The sequence below is a fragment of the Bactrocera oleae genome, chromosome 6 (genome assembly GCF_042242935.1).
Source record: "Bactrocera oleae isolate idBacOlea1 chromosome 6, idBacOlea1, whole genome shotgun sequence".
In the NCBI taxonomy this organism is placed as follows: domain Eukaryota; kingdom Metazoa; phylum Arthropoda; class Insecta; order Diptera; family Tephritidae; genus Bactrocera; species Bactrocera oleae.
The window spans coordinates 74,171,711-74,195,114 of record NC_091540.1 but is presented as its reverse complement, the minus strand read 5'-3'; the positions used below and the strand labels follow the sequence as shown (position 1 = coordinate 74,195,114).

The 23,404-nt window shown below is 33.7% G+C and overlaps 3 protein-coding genes, 1 long non-coding RNA gene and 1 pseudogene across 14 annotated transcripts in view; 3 read left to right on the top strand and 2 right to left on the bottom strand.

Annotated features, from left to right (window-relative positions):
* Positions 1 to 18,057, top strand: part of LOC106619556 (oxoglutarate dehydrogenase Nc73EF) — a 28,145-nt gene extending 10,088 nt beyond the window's left edge. For 6 of the 11 annotated variants that reach the window (XM_070111012.1, XM_014237691.3, XM_014237689.3 and 3 more), the window contains exons 12-14: positions 30 to 184; positions 2,494 to 2,733; positions 4,205 to 5,204. In XM_070111012.1, coding sequence (XP_069967113.1) covers positions 30 to 184; positions 2,494 to 2,733; positions 4,205 to 4,304 — 495 coding nt within the window. In that variant the 3' untranslated portion in view covers positions 4,305 to 5,204. Of the gene's footprint in view, positions 1 to 29; positions 185 to 2,493; positions 2,734 to 4,204; positions 5,205 to 17,630 lie in introns of those variants that run through there. The other 5 variants (XM_036363767.2, XM_036363765.2, XM_070111017.1 and 2 more) reach the window with 2 other exon arrangements.
* On the bottom strand, positions 5,973 to 10,015 carry LOC138857651 (uncharacterized). The gene is made up of 2 exons (XR_011396838.1): positions 8,623 to 10,015; positions 5,973 to 8,563 (listed from the first exon to the last, which is right to left on the bottom strand). It is a non-coding gene; the product is annotated as an uncharacterized lncRNA (long non-coding RNA).
* Positions 10,713 to 14,207, bottom strand: LOC106619557 (serine-rich adhesin for platelets). The gene has a single exon (XM_014237697.3). The coding sequence runs from the start codon at positions 14,077 to 14,079 to the stop codon at positions 11,215 to 11,217; it is 2,865 nt and encodes a 954-aa protein (XP_014093172.2). The 5' UTR covers positions 14,080 to 14,207; the 3' UTR covers positions 10,713 to 11,214.
* Positions 18,058 to 20,466: 2,409 nt separating the features above from the next.
* On the top strand, positions 20,467 to 21,675 carry LOC106619546 (protein OPI10 homolog). Its single transcript, XM_014237678.3, has 3 exons — positions 20,467 to 20,627; positions 20,732 to 21,091; positions 21,184 to 21,675. The coding sequence occupies exons 1-3, from the start codon at positions 20,598 to 20,600 to the stop codon at positions 21,379 to 21,381; spliced, it is 588 nt and encodes a 195-aa protein (XP_014093153.1). The 5' UTR covers positions 20,467 to 20,597; the 3' UTR covers positions 21,382 to 21,675.
* Positions 21,585 to 22,750, top strand: LOC106619542 (uncharacterized; annotated as a pseudogene).
* The last annotated feature ends 654 nt before the right edge of the window (positions 22,751 to 23,404 follow it).

The following is a 23,404-nucleotide window of genomic DNA, read 5'->3' as shown; positions in this document are numbered from 1 at the left end:
TCAAGCTTTTTTTTATATTTGTTTCTTAGGTATCTCCCTTCCCATTCGATTTAGTTAAAGAACAAAGTAATATATATAAGAATGCAGATTTATTCTGGGTACAAGAAGAGCACAAGAACCAAGGCGCTTGGACATACGTGCAACCACGATTCTTAACCGCGCTTAACCATGATAAGGATGTTGGGTGAGTTTTTGTTATAACTGTCAAACATAAATACTTCTTTTCAACCATTAAACATAAATCATTTGTTTATTTATTATTATTTTTTTATGTACTAAATGCTTCACAAAATATTAAGAATACACAAAAATATTGATATTACGAACATATTTTGGCCAGTTCTGAATTGGACTATTTTTATAGTATTGCATCAGATTCTGATGTAAAAGAAAAATAGTTTGAAAATTCAAATTTAAGGCATTAGAATCGAAATACAAAACAGGTCTATGATTCAATTATCAATGGTTCTGTAATGAAGCAATTACTTTATTCTCTTACTGCGAAACTGTGTCTACAATTGCAAACAAAATACCGAATATAACAACAGTAATATTCGATAAATAAAAATATATAACGAAATTAGAATAAGTCCACTTGAGATTATATATGCATACTAGAAAATCCGGCCGCGCGTTGCTGTGGCTATGGTATACGGGGTACAGGAGAGAGGGGGAAGATTGGGGCTTGCTTTACAACAAGAGATCAGCATCAATTTTTCTTCTGGATGCTTTACCCGTGGTTTCATATTACGTACTCGAGCATTTGTACCATAAAAAAATATACATATGGTAAAACGAAACTTTTTTTTTTGTCAAAATAAATAAAATATAATATCAATAAATTGATGGATTCTCACCCTATATCCCCCCGAGCCGCGGTTTTCCCTTCGACCCTGGGTATACATGGACTAATAGACCACGCGTGGTCCTTAATACTTGAAAGTATTATATACAAATAAAGATGAAAACTTTATAAGGTATAAAATGGTATAAGAATCCAAATGATTGAACTTGAAGTCTTACCGATTCCACATAGTGCGTCCAAGAAGAAAGAAGGCATTGTTCATTAGTAATAATCAATATGTGTAATCTATATACATACAGTAGATTCGGTCATGCGTTGATATGGCTATGATATACATTAAATAATACCTTTACTTATATAAAAAACTCTTTAATACAGTGAAAATATTATTTACGAATAAAGGCGAAAACGTAATTGCCGGTATAACAATCCAAGAGATTGTACTTGCGGTTTAATTTTGAAAATGATTCAAACAAATACTTGTCATTGAAAAAAATGGTAGGGGTATTCAGACCAACTTTATTAACTCGTTAGTGGTTATTCGGTAGTTTTTTACGTGCATTTTGTTTTTGTAAAATTAATGGACTAACGTTCTACTGAGTAACGAAGTACCAGCCTGGCAAGCTTGATAACTTTTTCGTGCCTTGTTAACATAAAATTGGCTGTAAAGTAATTTCAAGTTTCAAAATAGTTCCTAATAGTTTATAATTGTAATAATAAAAAGCAATTGATATTCAACCTATTTAGTTTGTTGCTCTACAACTAGTTAGTGGTTTATTCTGCTACAAGTCGAATACAATATATATATATAACTTAACATAGAGACAAACAATTTTCCCCTTTCCTCCTTACTTTCAAAATACAGTTGTATATTAGGAAATGTTATATTTCAGATGTCATTATTTATAGAACCATTTATTATCGAATCATGGAACAGGTCTGTGTAATGTATATTGTCTGTACAATCTATTTTTCTTTAAAGGCATAAGATCCTCAAATAAATCTTAAGTTTAAACAATAATTATCATTTTGGAAAAGCTCCACCGATCGTCCATATGACATTGAAAATCACACATTTTCAGCACAAAATTTTCGAAACGCATTCATACAAATAGTTCTAATATATCCTATGATTCTCGCTTTGGTATTAGTCAGTTATGTAATTTTTTTCTCAGTAAAAGCAGTTTAAAGCCAATGTTTTTTCAATACTTAGAATAAAATTAGAAAAAATAATACTGTATAGGTATATATTAATTCATGATCATATCTTCCGTAATTCTGTATTATTAGTAAATTGCTGCTTCGAATAAAGTTGAATCTCATGCCACAATTCTTGATGAAAATGATATGAATGTTTTCGTGGCTACCTATATTCCTGTTCCTCTTACATAAATGTTCCAGTTTAAATTTTTTTGTTTTTTTGTTATGTATAATAATGTGTTTCTGTAAATAAATTTGTTTTCCACTGCTTATTTTGAACTGACTTCCCCAAACTTATATTTGTTATGTTCCTACTAAATAATTATCTGTATAAAATTCTTCAAGAGGTTCGTATATATATTATCTAAGTACTTTACTTGCGACTTAAATATGACCACTGCAAAATGAGGGGAATAATTTTATAATCGAGGTATTGAAAATCGAATGCAACAAATTCCATCCTTTGTGTGTGTATATTATTGTTACAGCTCTTCTAACCAGACAACAAGGCAAAGTGCCGACTCTTCTTTTGCTCCCGATTCCGATTCGAAATCGAAACCGTGGTTGAGTCGCGTGTTCGCCAACGAAAAGGCTGCGGCCACTGAAGGCGATCAGAAACCAGTCGACTATTTCGATATGCGTGAAGTTCGTGACATGCAAGGCAATTTCAATAAGCCCGCTGGGATCCGGGACATTTCGCCAAAATACAACTTTGGACGTAAAATTAGGTGAGGAAAGGACGCAATAACTATCAAGATGTGCACAACTGCCTATGTTGAGAGCATGTGGGTATATGTGCCACATTCTAATGCCTCCTATCAAAACTTACATAAAATAATTTATTACTTTCGGTTTAGCAAAATATTTTATGGCATAATTTCACTTTTCTTGTGATAATATTTTACCTCTCGACTTTCATTTTGAAACTGCGAAATTAGTAAAAATTTATAAGGTTTCTATATGATTTTAGCGAAAATGATCTTTTCAATTTCCAAGTGCTGCTTTGAAATTAACGTTTATGTAAAGAAAAGTTGATTAGAAATTATCTTAGTGTATATATTATATTGTCAATGTTGTAATATATTATTACCATTTCATATATTTTTAATACAAATGTACTTCATGCATTCAAGTTACCAACCATTAAATCCCAAATATTTAGTTTTCGTGTTTCTGTTTAACGAATGTCCCCCAAATTGCAAACGCGTCCGTTGTATCTTTTTACATTTTATTGCTTAATCTGTGTTTTTGCAATATTTGTGTATGTGCACTGCTATTCATTACCAAACTAAATATAATTTTAACAAATAAATAATCTAATGTAATGTATCATATTCGTAGCATACTCGTATTACCGAGCAGCGAGTAACTTACTTTAGAAATGTGAAATGTGGTCATGAGCGGCGACAATTCGATGTTTTTATGAATATTTTTAAACAGACATACGCATAAAATTTATAAAAAAAATCGCGCTTTAGAGCTATATATTTATGAGAAGTCATTATAGAATTTATATAGTGACCATTAACCATTGGGATGCCATTTTACTCACAAATCAAATCATAATCGTAAAAAACATAAATTTCCATTTTATAAAGAACACTATGTAACGTATTTAGGTGTAATTTCACTTAAATCTCGAATGACGGATTAATTCCAATTATATTAAATCAGTTAATTTAATCATTATTTTATTGATTCAATAATATAAACTTTTGCATGTTTAAAGTAGATACATTTATTAATATTTTAACTACATGTCATAGCCATAATATAGTTCCTTATTAGGTTCATGCTCTATATTTATGTCGAGATGTAAAAATTGAATAATACATTTGTAAGCAAGACTGATTTCAGAATTCATGTTATTGAAAATTGATTTGGTACAATTTCATCTAAGCTTTAAATTGAAAATAGTCATTCAGAACTGTTTACTTGGAAATTACGGCAATTAATTATTTGGAAATAGTTTTTAAGTTGTTCAATATGCTCATACCGACATAAAGATATTGAGCCATGAATCATTAACGTTTATTTATTATATATATTTTATACATAAATTTGAAAACTAAACATTTATTGGATTTTATCCTTCCTGCCATTTCCTTTGTATCCTCATTACCATTGCCTTAATCCCGTTTAACCTTTGCACAATATACGGTTGTGCAATTATCCAACTTTTATTTATTGCTATTATAGCTACATTGGAAGACCATGCAGTGCTTCAGCAGCTACAGGATCTAAGGTGCAACACACTCGTGAGCTGAATGCATTGCTCAACGATGCTACGACTGTCTAAGCAACGAAATAGGGCCGGACATACGACTAAGCCAAGAACTACAGACAGATATTTCAACGAAAAACTCGTCTCCAACCCGGGTTTTTACCCACATCAATAAACTGTTAATAAATATATATACTCGTATGTTATTTTTCATAGACTACCAGACTGGACCAAAAAAAATTTTAATTTTTGCTTGCGATATTTATAGAAAATGTATTAGATAAACCGCTAATTTAAAAAAAAAGTGCATTAGTAAATGTCATAAACTTGTGAAGTTGTCTCGACCTTCGTAAAACTGAGAAATGTTAAAAATACGCATATGAAAACAATGCAAGCAGATCAGTAGGTCTCCGAAAGGAGAAAGAAGATGTTTTACAGGGAGATAAAAACAAAAAGAACGATATTTACTCTGTGTAACATAAGATTAATAACAAAGAAGCAAAACATCAGGGATATGTGTATTATTAATTATGCTTAAAGTTTTTTGTTGCACATATATATATCTTATGTATAAATATGATTTCAGAGGGATCACTTTTAAACAAATTATTATTGTCGTTTAATTGTTTTATTATAATATTATTATCTCAGTTTAATTAGCTTGCGAGTTTGTAAAAATAACACAATATCTCCTTTTGCTGTTTATAAGTACATGCGTACAAAAACCCGGTATTCATAAATACATATGTATGTAAAAAAGATACCTAATACATTTATTCTTAAAATGTTCTATGATTTTATTATGCTCAGTTTGAAAATAATTGTGCCTAAAAATTTAAAGTTACCTTCAGTTTTGATTTCTCGACTTTATTTATTTTAATATTTTATCACTCTTTATGTTACATTGTTATTAAGTCTATATAATGATATGGAATAAACAATATGAAACTATGTAGAGATGCATGGATATCATAATACTTGCTGACAAAAACTTATAGAATATAGATTATAGTGAAAGATCGATAAGTTAAGAAGGTAGGTAGGTATTGGCATTTTAAAGGGCGTAGTATAATTTTTGTTCAACGGAATATTTCTTGAAACATCGTCGCCACCGCAATGTAAGTAGTAGTTCTCGTTTTGGTTTAGAACCAGCGCGACTTATCCTCTTTAATTATTGCAATATATTATATTGTGCTATACCATATTTTGTGTAATATAAACGACTTTTTTTTCTATTCTTGTGATGTAGTATATATCATTCACGTTAGCAATTGTTTATGCTCTTTTAGAAATAGAGATTACGACAATTTCGTTACGCTACTTTTTTTGGTTCGCGTTTGACGGAAAATGATATTACAAAGGGAAGAAAATTGAGCAAAACAAGCAAAGAAGATAGAAATAACCTATAATTTATTTTTTGATTCAAATGTTTTTATGGGTAAAGTTCGTCATACTACAATAAATGTATCAATGTTACATAATTCGGCCTGACTGTGCAAGCGATAATTTAAGTAAAAATTTAAATATGTTGATCTTGGCACAATCATTCGTTGGTAATGTATTGAAAGGCAAGTTCAATATACAAACACAAATGATGGTGAAACAAGATCGAAACAAAACTTTGCTGAAATATTAACTCCAACATGTATCGGCCCTTATCTACATATGTATATAAAAATGAATATCTGCAAATACAAGGTGCGTTCCAAAATAAACAAGACTTAAAAAAAAAAACAGAACAAATGGTTTTATCGGCAAAATCAATTAATTTTATTCAAAATAGTCTCCTGTTTTACTACAGGCTTTTGCACGGTCCAAAAGCATGTCGAACGAGTGTTTTAGCTCGTTGCCCCGTTATGGCCGCCAGCCAAGCCTTTTGAATGGCCTCCACGTCTGCATAACGCTTTCCTTTCATCGGCAAATGCATTTTTCCGAAATGGTAGAAGTCGCACGGTGTCATATCAGGTGAATACGGGCAGTGGTTGATTGTTAAAATGTGATTTTTGATCAAATACTCGGCCACAAGCGTCGATCGATGGGACGGCGCATTATCGTGCAACAAACGCCAACTTCCATCTTCGGTTGACTTTATTCCATATGTTTATGTATGTATATCGCTTAATATATGAGATATTTGATTGAAATATAGGGGACATGTTTCGGTAAAGTAAGTTTGTATAGTATATAAATCAAAGTATGAATAGATGTAACATAATCTACATTCTCTACACTCATATACTGTTATAATTTCCTTTGTGCGAGTAACGCTATATTAACATGCGACTCAACTCTAAGCCGTTAAATTCATCCCAGCTGTGTTTCGAACTATTTAAAAAATTTTCCATCCTCAGTGACTGGGAACTAGATTGGAATATATGTAAGACTTTTGCATTTTATCTTTACAACGTTGAGCTGCTGATACTCTTAGGTCCAAATGGCATGAAAAGCTAGCATTGTTGGAAAACCTTAATAACATCCCTATTTCGAAAGGTTACTGAATTATATTGTAGTTAGATACATATTATATAAGATCTGCAACACAACGTTTGTAAAGTTACATCAGCCGATAGTTTTGTTACTGTTAATCTGCTTTTCAGCTTGAAAAACTATGAATTGAGATTATACAAACGAGCTTACCGTTTTTAACTTGCCTGCATTTTGTGGTGAAATTATTTAGAACATTTTAAAAAATAAATACAATTAGGAAGAATTACAACTTTTTTGCAGCTTCCTTGTGCTGAATATAGAGCTATGTATTCGTTTGATATGCATTACCTTTTAAATGCTCTTTCTTATCAGTACTGTATACACGAATGTGCCAATTTTCAGTGGTTCACATACATTTTTCGCAAAACTTGGCACCAATTTTTGTATATTATTCCTATATTTTTTTATTTTTTGTTTTTTCAAAAAAATCCCAAAAATGTGTGCCTCATCCAACAAAACATTCTTGAAAAAGTAAACGACAGAGGACACGAGTGTTTGCTATTAGACTTGCTTTATAACAATATGTCTATTTATATATATTTATACAAGGTGTATATATGTATGTATGTACATACATATATTCAATAGTGTATATGCACTTAGTACATGTACAAGAGCATGTGTATTACTAAAAATTCATGAATGTAGACAAATTAACTTGATACATATATACGTTGATACGTACAGACATGTTTACATACTTACGTACTCTTATATACCATAGATTGTCGTAGATAGACGTTGACCACTTTTATCTCTATCTAGCAACGTGGTAAACGTCTGTTTGTACATTTTATCTTTAAAATAAAGGTTACATGTTTTATTATATAGTGAACTTAAAAAAATTAATATTATTAATCAAATACGTCCTCGTAAAAAGATTGCCATTATGCGAATACTTGTGAATATAAAAGTAGTAAAATAGTTTAGTTGAAAAATATTTCCAATCTTCGAATTCTCCTCTATCATTTTTACTAGCCAGAGAACTTAAAAATACGTACATACGTAAATCGCCCAAGAAAAAGCAAAGAATTCTAAACTTCATGATATATTTATTGGTATATCGTAGGTGAAATGAGGTTACGATCAGCATTACTTTAGAATTATATACGTTTTGTTCCTAAAGATTTAGCGCGCGCATTAAAAAGTTTACCATTTTCTTCTTTTTCGAGTGCAATCGAATGCATATTGCTTTTCATACATCTTCTATCTACTTTTCTCTATTATTTATATTCCTTCTATATAAAATAATAATAATAAAATATAAAAAATTGTGTATGATGAAGTCAAATAAGAATTGACTTAATTTTAATTTCCGCAGACCCAAGGCAGTTAATCACTGAAAAAAACGATAATATCATAAATATTCTCAGTAGCTTCTACTTAGGAAAAAACTTATTCAGGGGCGTTTTGAAAACCAAAGACAGATTTACTTAGTTGTCAGAATTGCAAACCAATTCTGATTTTCAATGGTGTTACAGAATCTGATCGGATTTTCGAACATACGCAAAACCAATATTCGAATCAGATGTTTACTAATGTGACAAAACTTGCAAATGAAAATATTGGAAGAAGAAAGCAATGAAAAAATTAAAAGAAAACTATTAACAGATCCCAGCACTTAATGCTCCAGGGGAATCATAAGTGAAATTTAGCTTTCATTTACTTGTATGCTTGTACATATGTATCTACTTGCTTACTTTGCAGATTTACATTAACGACTGAATAACGACGCATGTGGGTGTTAAATTACGTTTATTACGTTTGGTAAATCCTGTTAAAATATCTGTATTTTTTCCATAAACTCAATAATTATGACATTTTGTGTTTTATTCTTATGTTTTCCCCTATAGAAATAAAGTTAAATTAAATTGTATCAATAATATAAATTAATTTCTTAACTTACATTTCAAATCTGTCAGCGACTATTCTGTTGCTTTGTTTCTGATAACAAAACCGATAAAATTGGTTTCCGTGACACCCAAAACCGATACAATTTCTGTTTCGAACGTCAAACCACTAATATCTGAATTCATGACACCTACTACATTTTTTTATCGATTCCGACAACTATCAGATTCTACAGCACCCTTGATTAACTGTACTCAACTCAATGTCTGCAAACGTTTCCATATGGACCTTATTCACGAAAGTTACTACCCTATTGGGCTGTGATCATCATTGGTATATACATATGTACATATGTAATAACCAACGGTAAAGTTTCCGCAAATACCATGCCAATCCAATTCGGAAATATAGAAAATCCATGCAATGTTTTCAAAGAAAGCCGACATATATTAGTAGTTAGTACAATGGGGTCGAATTAGTTTAATGCGTTTCAGGGACCTTCCTACAATGGTATAATAGTGCTTGCTACCATACAAGTAGATTCGAACGTAGGACCGGCCGACACGAAAAACATCTCCTATTAACACTTTTATTATCCCTCTACTAACATATTTATAGCAAAACATTAATGGGCATACTACAAAAGAGAATCTTTTTGGTGAAGTGTAAGCACCAATGATATAAACATACATACATACATGCATATGTACATTTCGAACAGAGTAGGTACATACTTTCATATACGAGGTGTGTTCAAAGGAAAAGGTGAATTTTGATTTTTCGCGGGCTGTCTACATTCGATTATCGATATTTTTTTTTTTTTTTTATAATCGGACACATATGTTTATCATGTGCTTGCATTAGGAGCAAATTTCGATTAGTAGTTTGTTTTTGACAACAGAAAAGGTTAGTTACGTTTTTGTATGCTCTTCGATTTTTGACCTTTAAAAAATGGAATAAAGGGCTCCAAGGCACTTGAAATGTTGACTGTGGCATTCGGTGAGTCCACTTTGTCTCAAAATAGTGTTTATAAGTGGTACAAGCGATCTACAGAAGGCCGAGAAGATTTTGATGACGATGAGCATTCTGGAGGTGCGACCACGTCAACAAGCGAAGAAAACATAGGAACAGTGAAAGAAATTGTTCTTGAAAATCGTCGAATTGTCTATTAGCGAAGTTACAGACAATGTTTTGGGCATAAAACATGTGGCAGCGAAGCTTGTTCCGTAATTCTAAATTTTGAGCAAAACCAATTTCGCATTAATCGTGATTTTTTGGTCAAAAACAAAACCGTAATCATGCTTCAACCACGGCAGCAGATTTGGCTCCCTGCGACTTTTTCCTATTCCCACAACTGAAGAAACCAATAAACAGAAAGCGTTTTGTCACAAGTGTATTATGTCTGAGGAGGATTACTTTAAAGGGGACAAAAGAGATATTGATGAATAAATAAGTACTTTTTACAAAATTCAAAATTCACCTTTTCCTTTGAGCAAACCTTGTATATTGATGATGGTATTAAACAAAAAGTAACTTCAAATGTTATTGAAGAAAATTGGCATATGACGAACATGTATGCATGTATTCATATTAAGTATATATGTTTGCGAATTAAAAAAAATAGTAAATGACTATCGTGAATCGAGACAATTGTAAATTTATTTTCATATAATATATCAAATGAATTGCATATATGTATATGTACAAAGTTGTTCGGCTCTCATTGTAAGAGTGAATATATATTTTTAGCTAAAAGTAATTTCGAACTTGACCACTTGTGCCGATTTGCACTGCTAGTTCAATTTTCACCGTTTTACCGCTCGCACCCAACGGCTGCCACGCAGCACAGTGTCCGCCAAATATAGTTCTGATTTGGGGCCATGGTCGGCGGTATGTTGACCGCGTACATAAATACATATTCATTTGATTTCATTCATCTGAGTATTTTCTTGTTATAAATCGCACTTTGCATGTGTTATTTAAATATGATTTCATGGGTTACAGATAAACTAAATTTATCAGATTACATTTACATTTTTCAAAACTTTTGCAGGTCGCAGTGATCCGAGAATGGAATGCTACATACATATGGTATACAGACTATACTGTGAAGCAGATAAAAGACATAAGCAAAAGGGCAAAGTGTTGTTTGTTTGAAATATATTTTATTTACATAAATTCAGACTTTAATATTTACAAGAATTTTTTTTGTTTTTGAAGCTGAAAAAATTACGGTTTTTACTATACTACATTTCTCATCCAATAGAGATTATTTTATTTTCGGCCTTTGTGTGCACGCATATCCATTACTTGTAAAGTCCTACTAATACGTACTATTTACATTGATGAATGAATAATCGCATTGTAATATTAAATGAACAACAAAATATATTCTACAATCTAAATTAAATTTATGCGAAATAAAAACAAGACTATTTACAAAACGATTTGGCAATAAGCACTAACGTAAATTGAATGCGTTAGAAATACAAATTAAAACGGAAAGGTGATATCATTTCTCTTCTGCAATAATATATACAAGATTTTTACAGTATATACATATCCGTCCGTAAGGAGTCTTTGGTCTCAACGATTATATAATAGTTTGGTTCTACAATATGTATGAATGACTTCTGGTTCCTGACCTTTAAACCATGTTCCAAATACTATAAGAATGCGCCCGACGCTCTTCTTCCGCTATCTGCTCATAATCGATTTCCAGATATTCTTTGCCACCGAAATTCACCCGTCGGCCAGTATACTTTTTAATGTAGCTAATATGAGCCGAAACTTCTTTGTCATCGATATTAATTTTATAAGAAATACTTGTAATGCGCTCAGAAATTTGACCTCTCTTCCAACGAATTTGAGTTTTACGAAAACGCTCTCCATACATCACCCAATCACCCACTTGAAATTCGCGTGCCTTCATGCAAGATTTTATGGGCATGACGGGTTTCACTTCATGAAGTGCGATGTCGTCCTCATCATCTGTTACATAGGCTATTGTTTTTTCTAAAGTTTCAGTAGCGGCTGGTAAAATATCTGGTTGCTCGGTATCTTTGAAGAAAGTGTTCTCACTCACCGACAGTTTTCGGTGCTGTCGTTTTATTATTACCTTCTTTTTTACTTTTCGTGACTTTTTGAGTTGTAGTGGAGCAACAGCCTCCTCAAAAGCACACTCTGCTGTAATTGAAATGGCGTTACTTAAAGTATTTTCTTCACCTGCATATGATGGATTCTCAATTAAAATGCCACCCGAAAGCTGATTGTCACTTATTTCGACTTTTTCAGACTCTTCAATTTTTGTGCTTGAACTGTTATTCATTTTCGTTATTTCAGGGGATTCATCTACTGAGATATTACAAATCATTTGATTGACTGTTGGGTTCGTTGTAGGACTATTTATTTTATCAGCATTGTTGTCTGCAAAAACATGCAGCGGCTTAAATGGTATAGGAGTTACTTTTAACTCTGGCATTTTATCGCTAATTGGAATATTGACCGTTGGCGATGATTCTGAGTTTTGAAATTTATTGATACCACTGAAAATAGAATCTGTCTCTTCAGTTTTTACTTTTAGTTGTTCAGTATCCTTAAAATGATCTACACATTCCAATAGCTTTAAATTTTTGACTACTTGTAAATTACCATCAGCTCTAGACTGTTGTTGAGTATCTGCATAATAGGTTGGTGTTGTCTCAATTTCTATTTGAATATCATCTATGCTGTGCTTCTCCACTTTTTCAATTACGGGTTTAACCACTTTTACACTTTCAATTAGAGCATTTGACGATTGCGTCTCTACGTGTTTTGTATGACTACTTGCTTCGACAGTCTGCAATGAATTTACTAACGCGGTCACCATTACACCGTCCCCATCGACGAAATTCGTTGTCGGCCACGAGTTGTTTGTTGTCATTGATAGTGGCTGCATTGCCTCGCTTTTCATGTCGTCTGGCCTTTCGGCACTTATTGATGTGTCATCTATTGCGATTGTAATAGCTAATTGTGTAGACAATGTATTTAAGTTGTCTGGCACAGACACATTAGTTGTTGCTTTCACAACTGCGGCTTCCTCTGTGGAGTTTGAAGAAGTTTCTTCAGAACTTTTATTGTACTGATTTATCTCTAGAGTCTTTTCATTCTTCATTATTTCACCGGTTTTATTTTTCACGGGCAAACGCTTCATTTTGGTAACCTTTTCTTTTACATTTAATGTAAAGTTGCCAGCAGTTTTTAATTTTCTTTTGATCACCGTCTCAGAATCAGAAGGTCTTCTTTCTATATTAACTGCAATAGGAATGGCTTGCTTAATTGGTTGATCAATACGGGAACTTTCAACAGCAGCAATTGAGGCACGACGAGTAACAGATTTTGATTTTACAAAACTTTTTAGATGATTTTCAATTTCTTTTACTGGTATTTGGTTTTCATCGAAATCAAAATTTTTTAACTTTTTATCGATTGGATATGCATTATTACTATTTTGCTCCAACGTATTCAAATAAGCAGGATCTCCTTTATCGTTATCATTGGTACCGGTACGACTAGTTTCAAATTGATTTTTATGTTTTGATTTATTAGTGTAATCTCCAATATTTTTAGAAGAACATTGTTTCACATTATTAACATATAAAAGTCTTGCGAAATCAGATTTTTCATTTGATTTATCGTCATTTTGAAGTATAATCTCTGGACGAATTAAAGAAGCTGCAGCTCTTATATGTATTACATCTGATTCTAATACTTCATCTTTTTTTGAAAGTAAGCAACTATGAGTTTCATCATTATGTATATATTCTGTAACATCTTTCACTATTTCTTTTTTAACTTCACCGACATCATCTTCACTAAAGGTGCTCCGTCGTCTTACTCTTTTAACGAAACGAAAGCTCACAGGAGCATCATTTTTTGTAGTTAACATTGGGGTTACAGTTGGATGAGTCTCGGATTTTACTAAGGCATCGTCAGTTTTACTTTTTGGTTGTTCGGTTTCGACACCATCATCGGTGCTATAATGCTTTAATACCCCCTTCACTTCACTTAGTGCTCCCGATATTCGGGCTCGCAAACGATTCAACCTATCGATTGAATCCTCTTGCTTGTCTTCTGTATCCTGGGATTGTAAGCGCCTCTGCCGCCGAAGAATTGTACGTGAAGGTAACACTGAACTATGTGCATCAAGAGATACGCAAGACCGAGAAAGGTTTAACGAACTACTTTCTCGTCGTGGCTTCCCGAAATTGGCCAATTTCGATATATCCACCGCTGCCGATAAAACGCCACTACCGATTGGCACGGCCATCGGCTTTAGCTCATTTTCATCTTGAGTTTTACCGTCTAATGTTCTCATCATAACATTCGTCTTATTATTGGTACTATCATTCATTTTGAATTTCATTTCATTGGAGAATCCTTGATTGTAAAATGAGTTCAAATTCAGATCCAACTGATATGAAGCACTATCAGTAGATTTTTTTGTTTGTTCCTCAACTTTTGTTAGGGTCATTGCAATGGTAGCATCTTCAACTAAATAATTAGCTTCAATCAAATGTTGTGATTTAGTTAAAGATTTCTGCACTGCTCCATTTATCAGGAGAATATCACTAACGTCACTATATACAACCACGAAAATGTTTTCAGCTTTTATATATTGCGACCCATTATACACATGCACTGCTCCGTGTTTGGATGAGGGTATTTGTTCGTAACAATCGACGAAGTCAATTCAGTCGGCAACTATGTATCTACATTTAAAATGGACATTTCCTGAGCGGAAAGTACAACAGATTTGAGATTAAAACGCGTATTATTCAGTTCGTCCGCGACGCAGCCATTTACAATAAGATCCTCATTCAAAGACAGATCGCGCACTTCTGAGTTAGTGAAATGTTTCGGCTAAATGCTTCTGTACAAAATTAGTAACCGAGAGCTTATTAAATCTGTTTATTTCATTAATGAATACGACATAAATTTTTTGCTCTATTTCCTTTCTTGCACCTATAGTTCTCTTTAACGACGGCGTATTCCCTAGAAACATTTTTTGTTACTTTTACTCTTCTCATGTTTTTGTTTTGCTTGTGCAAATTATTCATATTTTTATGAGAATATTGCGTACTCGATTTTGATCTTGAATTTTGAATACAAGTATGTATGCCGAAATGTGGTGGTGGTTCGTCGCCATTTTTTGACTGCCCCGAGTAGATGATATTTTTAGCCGCTTCTATTGCCAATACATCGTCATCAAACTCGTGTGGACATGTTAGTTGGTTGTGTTCTTTTTTTTATTGTTGTTATGTTTGTGATATTTGTTCTTTAACCAATTAATGAATATGGTATGCTCCCATGCCTCCTCACAACCTATTTCAACGAGAATACTTTCCAATTGCGTCATTATTGATGATGATGATATATTATTTTCTATTTTGCTATTGTACCACGCATTGCTTAGTATTTTTCCAATTTTTCGTAATGGATTTTAGGCGTATTAAGAATAATTGTTTGGTGTGTTCAGCATCCAAGCTACCTCAACTAAGCTACGATGGGCGCCTTTTGTTTTACAGCAGTATTTTCATACATACCTTTTTTGGTGTCAATTTGCTGCAAGATTAAAATACTATAATCTAATTGGTCCAACTATTGTATAATACTCAAAATGATATAATAATAGTTTTCAAGTTGTTTGTGCTGTTGTTGTGTTGTTGCGTCCGAAGTCTGGTCGGTGTACTGTTCAATGTGGCCGACGTAGTCAAGGGAGGACCTCTTGTTGTTCCAAGGTAACGGTTCCGCTTCAAGCAGACGACTGCAGGGGTGGTTTTTGCGAAAACATCCCAGCAGAAGCTGTTTGGAGAGGAGTTTGTTGTGTTCCTTAACCGGAAGCATACGGGCCTCGTTGTGTAAGTGTTTGCCCGGAGACATCAAGAGGCATCCCGTGATAGTTTGGAGTGCAGTGTTCTGGCATGCCTAAGCTTCTTTATCTGCGTTTCACTACATCCAGGCGACTATAACGGTCCGGCGTCGTTCAAGACCGGTTAGCCGATTGCATTGTATGTTGCCAACAACGTTTCCCTGTCTTTTCCCCATGAGCGGCAAGCGACTTGAGGATTTTGTTGCGGCTCTGTACTTTGGCAATTATCGCGGTCGTATGAGGAGTGAAGGAGCACAGGCTGTCAAATGTTACACCGAAGTTCTTAGGGTTATTAACCGTCGGAATTGGTAAGCCACCGTCTGTAATGTTGAGATCCAGTCTGTACTTCTTCGTCCAGTTAGTGAATATGGTCGCTGTGGATTTTGTGGGAAGAGTGTTAAGCTCCTTGCAGAGAAGAAGCGAGAAAGGTCGGAGAGATAGCCGTATGCTTTTGGGCACATGACATCGATTCTATTGCCCGACGTTAATATCGTGCAATCATCAGCGTACAAGGTGATGGAGATTCCCTCTGGTGGCTGGGGGAGTTTCGATACCACCCTGCGGAACCACCTGTTTAATTCTTCTTAGTTTGGAATTTTAACCTCGAAACAGTGCGCATGATTAACGATTGCTCAGGTAGATCATAGTCCACCTCTTAAATCCTGGAGGGAGCGTAGATTATTCAATGTCTTCTAGCGATGTAGCGATGTGTGATTGACTGTGAGTAAAGCTTTTGACAAGTCCAACGCTATGAGGATCGGTCTCTCATAGGGTGGTTTTTGGCTTAGTCCATAAATTATCTCAGCGTTTATGACGCAAAGTGCTATGGTAGTCATGTGCACTTTTCAAAAGCCATGCTGGTGGTCTGCTAGGCTCAGGTGATGAGTGAATGTCTGGAGTAGCAAGGCCTCAGGCGTCTTCACTACTGGGGAAAGGAGAGTTATCGGGCGATAAGACTCCCTTTGTTGGCGAGTTTCCCAGGTTTTAGTAATGATACTACTATTCCGTCTTTCCACACATCGGTTATTTGAAGAGTGGTCAGTGACAGGTTGAGGAAACCTAGATACTTTAGCATCAGCATTTTGATTCCATCTGGGCCAATGGACTTGAATGATTAAGGCTTGTTGATGACACTTTGAACCTCCTCATCGAAGAAAGTAAGTGGCGCGCGGTCTTTTGGTATTTTGTGCAGACGTCGGGTAACAAATCATTTGGCCTTGCCTGTCGAAGGGTGTAGTGTAAAGTGCCGATTAAAATAGCTCGCGCACTTTTTCAGTTTCGAGGAGGCATGGCCATCAAATTGAATTTCAACCCGGTCGTCATGTTATCCGCTTATGATTGTTTACCATGTGCCGAATCTCCAAATTCAGATCCCTTATTCGCGGATCCGCATGACGTAAGGTGTCGCGCTCGTTAGCTAAAACAGCTGTTTCGGCTGGGAAATTGGGTCGGAGCTCCGCAATTCTTCCAGCCGAGATAAATCGATTGGTAGCAGCAGCGATCACAATGCGAAATTGACGCTCGTCATCGATGACATCCGTAGAAATTGGTAGTGTGGTGAGGTGCTCTCAATAAATTCTGTGAAGCCGATTCAGTTGGCTTTATTAAAGTTAACGAAGGTTCGGTTGTCTACAGAAATAAAGTCGGGAGGGGTTTCTCGATCGAGATAATTATAGACAGACTGGGAGTGTCACTGCCTGTTTCAACTCTTTACGACCGTAGAGGTCTTTTGTTGGCCACTCGACTGGAGTGGCGGCGCAGTGCGCGAACATAGTACGATTTGCACAGCCATTGAGACTGGTGTCGCAGTGGTGCATTGGGAGCATGGGGCCACATAACTTGTGGATCAATTCCGGTAACTTAGAACCGGCTGTCTTGGGAATTGGTTATTTGTGTTGTTTCTGCTCATTGGCAGCTGTCAATCAATCCCGTAAATATTATACATATATATTAATCTTAATCTTTTTTTTAAGTATTTGTTTGGCTAAAAAACAATTATACCTATATATGCATATTGTAAATATTACAATTTTCATATGTACGTATTACACATACATACATACGTAGTCATCTACACTTTTTAGTTGTTTTAGTTTTGCTTTCTATTTTATTTTCTATTTCAATCACTACTCTTACTTTACTTTTAATAACAGCCAATGTATACAATATATTGGAAGATGTGGCCTAGCGGCCCCCAGTGTGGGCAACAAAACCACTCATAATAAAGAGATTTTGCGATTTCTAACGGAAATATTTGGTAAAATGCCTGAACTTGAGAAGGAACTATTCCCCACTCCAGTAATAGTTTCTAAAGGTGTGGTCAAATCCGAAACAGTAAATAAGCCACTCAATACTAAAGCCGAGCCAGTCCAGAAAACGCGAACTGAAAATGCACCTCAAATAAAACCACCAACAAACAAGGAAGAGCCGCCAACTGCTGGAAAGAAATAATATATTGAACATATATTATATTTGATAGTTAATTATTTTAAAGCTTATTAAAATCGCAAACTCAAGTAACTGTGCTTGTGAGTTTTGATATTAAGCGACTGATAACTATATAAATACTCTATAACAATATGTGCAAATTTCTTTATATTTAATAGCATTTGTGTGCACATTCACGAATATTAACGTTATTACTCAATATCTTTTGGGCCATCACGAATACTAAGTTAAAATGTTGTTAGGTATATGAAGGAGGAGAGGCTTTGTGTTAGAAATAAAATTTTCTTAAATTAGACAATTTGTCAGCATAATATAAGATAAAATAGTACCCTATAGGAACACGGGCTATGCCTACCATTCAAAACATAGGTATATGTATGTATATACCATTTTTTGGGATGCCAATGGTCTAATTCCATCCATTTGCATAAACAACTTATTATGGCGTACTCGTTTAATATATTATAAAATCAAATCAACTTTATTTCAGTTCCGTTGCACCAGAGAATGGACATACAGATATTGAAAAAATTTTTTTGTTGTTTTGTGTTTCAAACAATTGTTATGTGAAAGCAAAACAAATATTGTTTTATTTTATTGTTGGTAGTTGATTCAAGTAATTAAATCGGGGATATAACTACGAGCGCTTGATTTTGAATTCCGCGAGATGTATATATTGTCCATTAGAGCGGGTCGATTTTTTGTTTTTTAAATCGCGCATACGAGAAATGTGCTACGAATCATTCGAAACAACTTTGCCTAAGAGAATATGGGTCTTAAAACGATTTCGAGCCAGCGATTTTTTAAGTGCAGTTTAATTTTGGAGATTATACAATTTTTTTCGTCAGATTTTGAGATATCCGAATGAAATTTAATACATATTATTTCTAGTTCTTATAATAGATAAGTAGCCAAATTTATTGAGAAATTTTTGACAATCCTGTGGTGGAACCCAGAGGAATAGATAGATATCGGGTTATATGTATACATATATATAACTGATCAGGATAAGTTTAAATCAGGTTGACTGTATGTTCGTCCATCCGTCTGTCTGTGCAAGCCGTAACTTGAGTAAAAGTTTAGATATCCTAATGAACCTTTGTACATGTGTTCCTTAGCAAAAAAGGCGTAATTGGACCACTACCGCGCCCACAAAACGTCATTGAACGACAACATATAAACTGCCATAACTAAGCACTAAATTAAGATATAAAACTGTAATTTGGTACAGAGGATTGCAGTAGCGAGGGGCACCTGTGGGCTAAAAACAAGAAAAAAATGTTCTTCAAGAACTCCTACCGACAATACGAAAATGGATTATAATTCCGCCCTCGGCCTCACCCCATATAATAGTTTTGTTAAAAACTACTAAAAGTGCGAAAAATCTAAAAATGAATGCCCCAGCCATGGTACGAGAGGGCTTTGTAGGAGGCAATAACTGTGAAAACTCAAATTTGGTTGGTAATATTATTCTGGTATACATTCCTTCTTTACAGTTTCAAAATGGGCGAAATCAGACAAAAACCACGCCTACTTTCCATATAACACAGTTTTAAATTCCATCTGTTTCTTTCACTTTTCAGTATACAATTAAAGAACCAATCAATGTATCCTGATAAAACTTTGCACGAATAGTGGCTATAAGGTTGACCACTTTATGCCCAGAAATTGTCCAAATCGGACCAAAACTATTCAAGCATATCAAGGCAAAACTATTCAACTTTTTATCGAAATTATCGGTCAATCTATAAGATATGTTATAAAAATTCGCAATATTTTTAAACTAAAGTTTTGCCAACACCTGAAGGTATTTTCCCGGCTTTGATCCTGGTAAGTTGCAAAAGTATGAAATGCTCGGTAACTTAGCCCTTACTTACTTGTTATGAAATAAGTTTAGTACAAAGCAATAATTTTACGGAGTAACTATTAATGCGGATATGGTAAGTACCATTATGTCTGCAATCATAAAATTAGAATTCGTTCAAAAAAATATATTTTGTTATTTTAAATTATTTTAATAAATTGTTTATATATAATAAATTGACCATTTGTAAGAAACTATCACTAAAAATGTCATACTGTTACCAATTAGTTTTAATTGAAAATTTTATTATTATTTCAAACTGGTTTATATACTTATTTATATCTTTATCTGGCCAAGGACTATCAAGTTGACAGCATTTTTCTAAATTACTTCAGGGATGATGCAAAAAGGAGTTCAACGCAAAAGAACTATGGACATCTCAATGTTGGACCGACCAGGTTTTTCCATAAAACTTTTGAGTTGAAAAAATCACTTACTCAACCGGATAAATAGATTCAACCATAATTTTAACGTTGGTATTAATAAAGCAAAATTTTAATTTATATATATGTATAAATAAACATTTCCCCTACAAAGTATAATATATGGTACATATGGTACATATATCAGCATTTTGCAGTAGATACTATAAAAATTTTAAAAAGGGTTCAATAGTTTATCAAATAGTATATGTTGGAAGTGTACACACTGTTCCCAGGTTCGCAACGTGCGGCAAACGTACTATGAGAACAGCTGACTACATGTTATTTACGCGTCTAGAGTAGTGTAGAGGGAAGTGCCGTTCACGCATTATTTTATCAATTGTTCTAGAAATCTTCAAATTACTTTAACCTTTAATCTTATAATAATGTTTGGATTAATAATTTCTGGGCGTTTGGTGAGTAATCTCGATCACTCAACACGATAGTAAAGCAGGTTCTGTGTAATTACATTTCTACGTACATTGTACATACATATGTACATATTTATTTTTTACCATAGCCGCAAACTGACTTCACGCCGGTAGATGAAAATAAAGTCGTAATAAATGTGCCAGACATAGATCATGTAAATTATATTGTAGTATTTTTAACTGGGTTGACAGCACTTCCTGAAGGAACAGCAGCTGCGGTTTACTTCAGCTGGCCGGACGCAAATTCAGCTCCCACATGGCAATACCTGGGTCACATTTCCAACGCCAAGCCGTCAGCGATATTTAAAATATCCCAGCTGAAGAAAAGTCACGAATTGGAAGCGGCGGAGCATGGAATGATTTTTGGAGCACAAGAGATCTCCCACACAGCGCAAATAGGTATATCCGTTGAGCCAGAACTTACAATTTCTCAGTTGACACCTGCGGTGGTAAGTGAAGAATTATCATTAAAACAATTAGTTAATTTAGAGGAAATAAGCATGTGTCATAAAATATAAGAATATGATCTCATCTTTCACAGCAAAATGCAAATGCAAATCTTCAGTTCAGTCAAAAGATGCTAGAGAATTTTTTCAACTATGCGTCCAGTTTTACGATGTCTCCACAACAAATCTCCCCAATGAGTAGTGAAACACTTGTACCTCTCTCGACGTTACAGAATTGGTACACAAATTTCCAGAGACGGATGGCCCAAAACCCAAATTTCTGGAAGTATTGACTTTATATATATCTGCGCCCGCCAAAATATATTTTCGATATCTACAAACACCTGGATACGCGTTCACTTGTGAGACATGCTCAAGTATTGGGAAAAAACTAAAAATATTCCGTGTGAACATATTTGATTAAGCTTGTTTCATTTTATAAGTATCATTTACCAATAAATGCAGTGTTTTTACATACAGTACAGAAAGAAGAATTATGAAAGCAATGGCAAAATTTAATTTTATATTTAATTTATAATGTCAAAAACATGAGAAGTATTTTACTAATAAAATTACAATTTTATAAATAGCGGTTTTAATACATTTATATATAAACATACCAAACTTCAAATACTTTCATTCGGAATATATCTTATGTTTACTCCAAAAAATATTTCGTAGTTATATGAATTTGCTTATTATTATTGCCCATTTTCTTGCATCGTATTGTAAATTAATAGGCAGATTTTTTTATCGATTAACATTAGTACAAAAAATTCTTATTTTAACAATTTTCATTTGTAATTAGGATTTAGTTCAACATTTAGCATTGATTGGAGAAGTTAGAGACTTGGGATTAACTTTTCTTTTTGTAGCAACGTCTAATGGTGGTATCAATAATAGCCAAGTGCAAAGTTTTGTTAAACTGAAAAAAATTTACTGCAAAACTTCGCATCCAAATTTGGTTTCTCTGGAGGAATGTAATATATTAGACATGGTCAGTGAAATAAAGTACAGACGTTGTGTTACTTTAAGGAGAACCCGATTAATCAAGATAATGTATGTATGTAATGGAAACCCTTGTGTAACGTTTTTCAGATGCTTATATTTTTTGTAGTTGCGCGTGAAATCTTATGTGAAACGTCCGTTTTGTCATTGATATAACTGTGGATTAGTGTGATTTTATTTGGTTTAGTTGAAAACTACTCAAATATGCACACGAAATATTCGATTACAGTTAGCTCTTGCGCGAGTACAGTTATATTCGTATTGCCTAATCCTTTGTTTACTTAATAGGAAACTTTTATTTATCTTAACGCTTCTATAGATAAGGACCGGGGCTTTTATCTGCCATTTAAATTTCCCGCCGGAGACTATTGTATTGATTTTATAACTACATTTATTCATGTTGTAACTTATCTTTACTTTGAAGATGAGTAAAGTTGAATTAACATACACTGGGCAGAAAAAGTCTGCGTACAAAGTATAAACAAAAATAAATTGTAGGAAAAAATAATTTTATAGACATTAAATATGTAGTTTTATGAAAATACAACTGATGAAATAGCCGACAGTAACATATAAACAAAGTAGAACATACGGACGAATAAAAAATCCATTAGAAAAATTCTGCGTACAAGGTAAATAAGTCGACTAAAGTTATTATTCTTAAAATTTAATAGGAAGTCGGATATAACCAATGTTTTAAAATTTCCGCTCTTTTGAGGTAATTGTGCGTTAGCGGATTTTCCGTACCAGTAGAATCTCATAGGGACTATCTAGGGATTCTGGTGGTGTTTGAAGCTGTTTGGGAACGTTGTAGAGTACCTAAAACTTAACTATGTCTGCCTTAGGCTTCGAGTCGTCACCCTGTAGAAAATAGGAGTCTCTTCCAAGACCAAATTCTGCCGCTCTTTGCTTCAAATTTATGTTTAAATTAATTATTAAGGTATGCATATTTGTTGGAGAACTCTATAAATTCCATTTGGCCCACACAGTTACTAGCTATGCATTGCTTCATCACCACCGTTCTTTACAGTATGCATCAATATCTCCTTATGGAGTGCAGTGTCAGAAATCTTTTAAAATTTATACTTTTACGAAAACAAGTAAAACTATAACTTTCCGACACTTACATTTGGCTATTGCGGAGGAAAGTCCCATTTTACTACATGTAGCGTCAGATTTTCATTGCTTACAATGCTATGGTATTATGCAATAAATTAGTAATAAAGCACTTAATATGATTATGCTCTAAAATTTAGTACATAAAACTTATTTTTTAACAAAAGAAAATAAGATTTTAGAGTGTACGCA

Excerpts from the sequence above, each read along its gene's own strand:
- LOC106619557 (XM_014237697.3), bottom strand. The coding sequence starts at position 14,079 with ATGACCCTAACAAAAGTTGAGGAACAAACAAAAAAATCTACTGATAGT.
- LOC106619546 (XM_014237678.3), top strand. The coding sequence starts at position 20,598 with ATGTTTGGATTAATAATTTCTGGGCGTTTG. Across the intron at positions 20,628-20,731 it reads TAATAATTTCTGGGCGTTTG|CCGCAAACTGACTTCACGCC; the intron begins GTGAGTAATCTC and ends TTTTTACCATAG. Across the intron at positions 21,092-21,183 it reads CTCAGTTGACACCTGCGGTG|CAAAATGCAAATGCAAATCT; the intron begins GTAAGTGAAGAA and ends CATCTTTCACAG.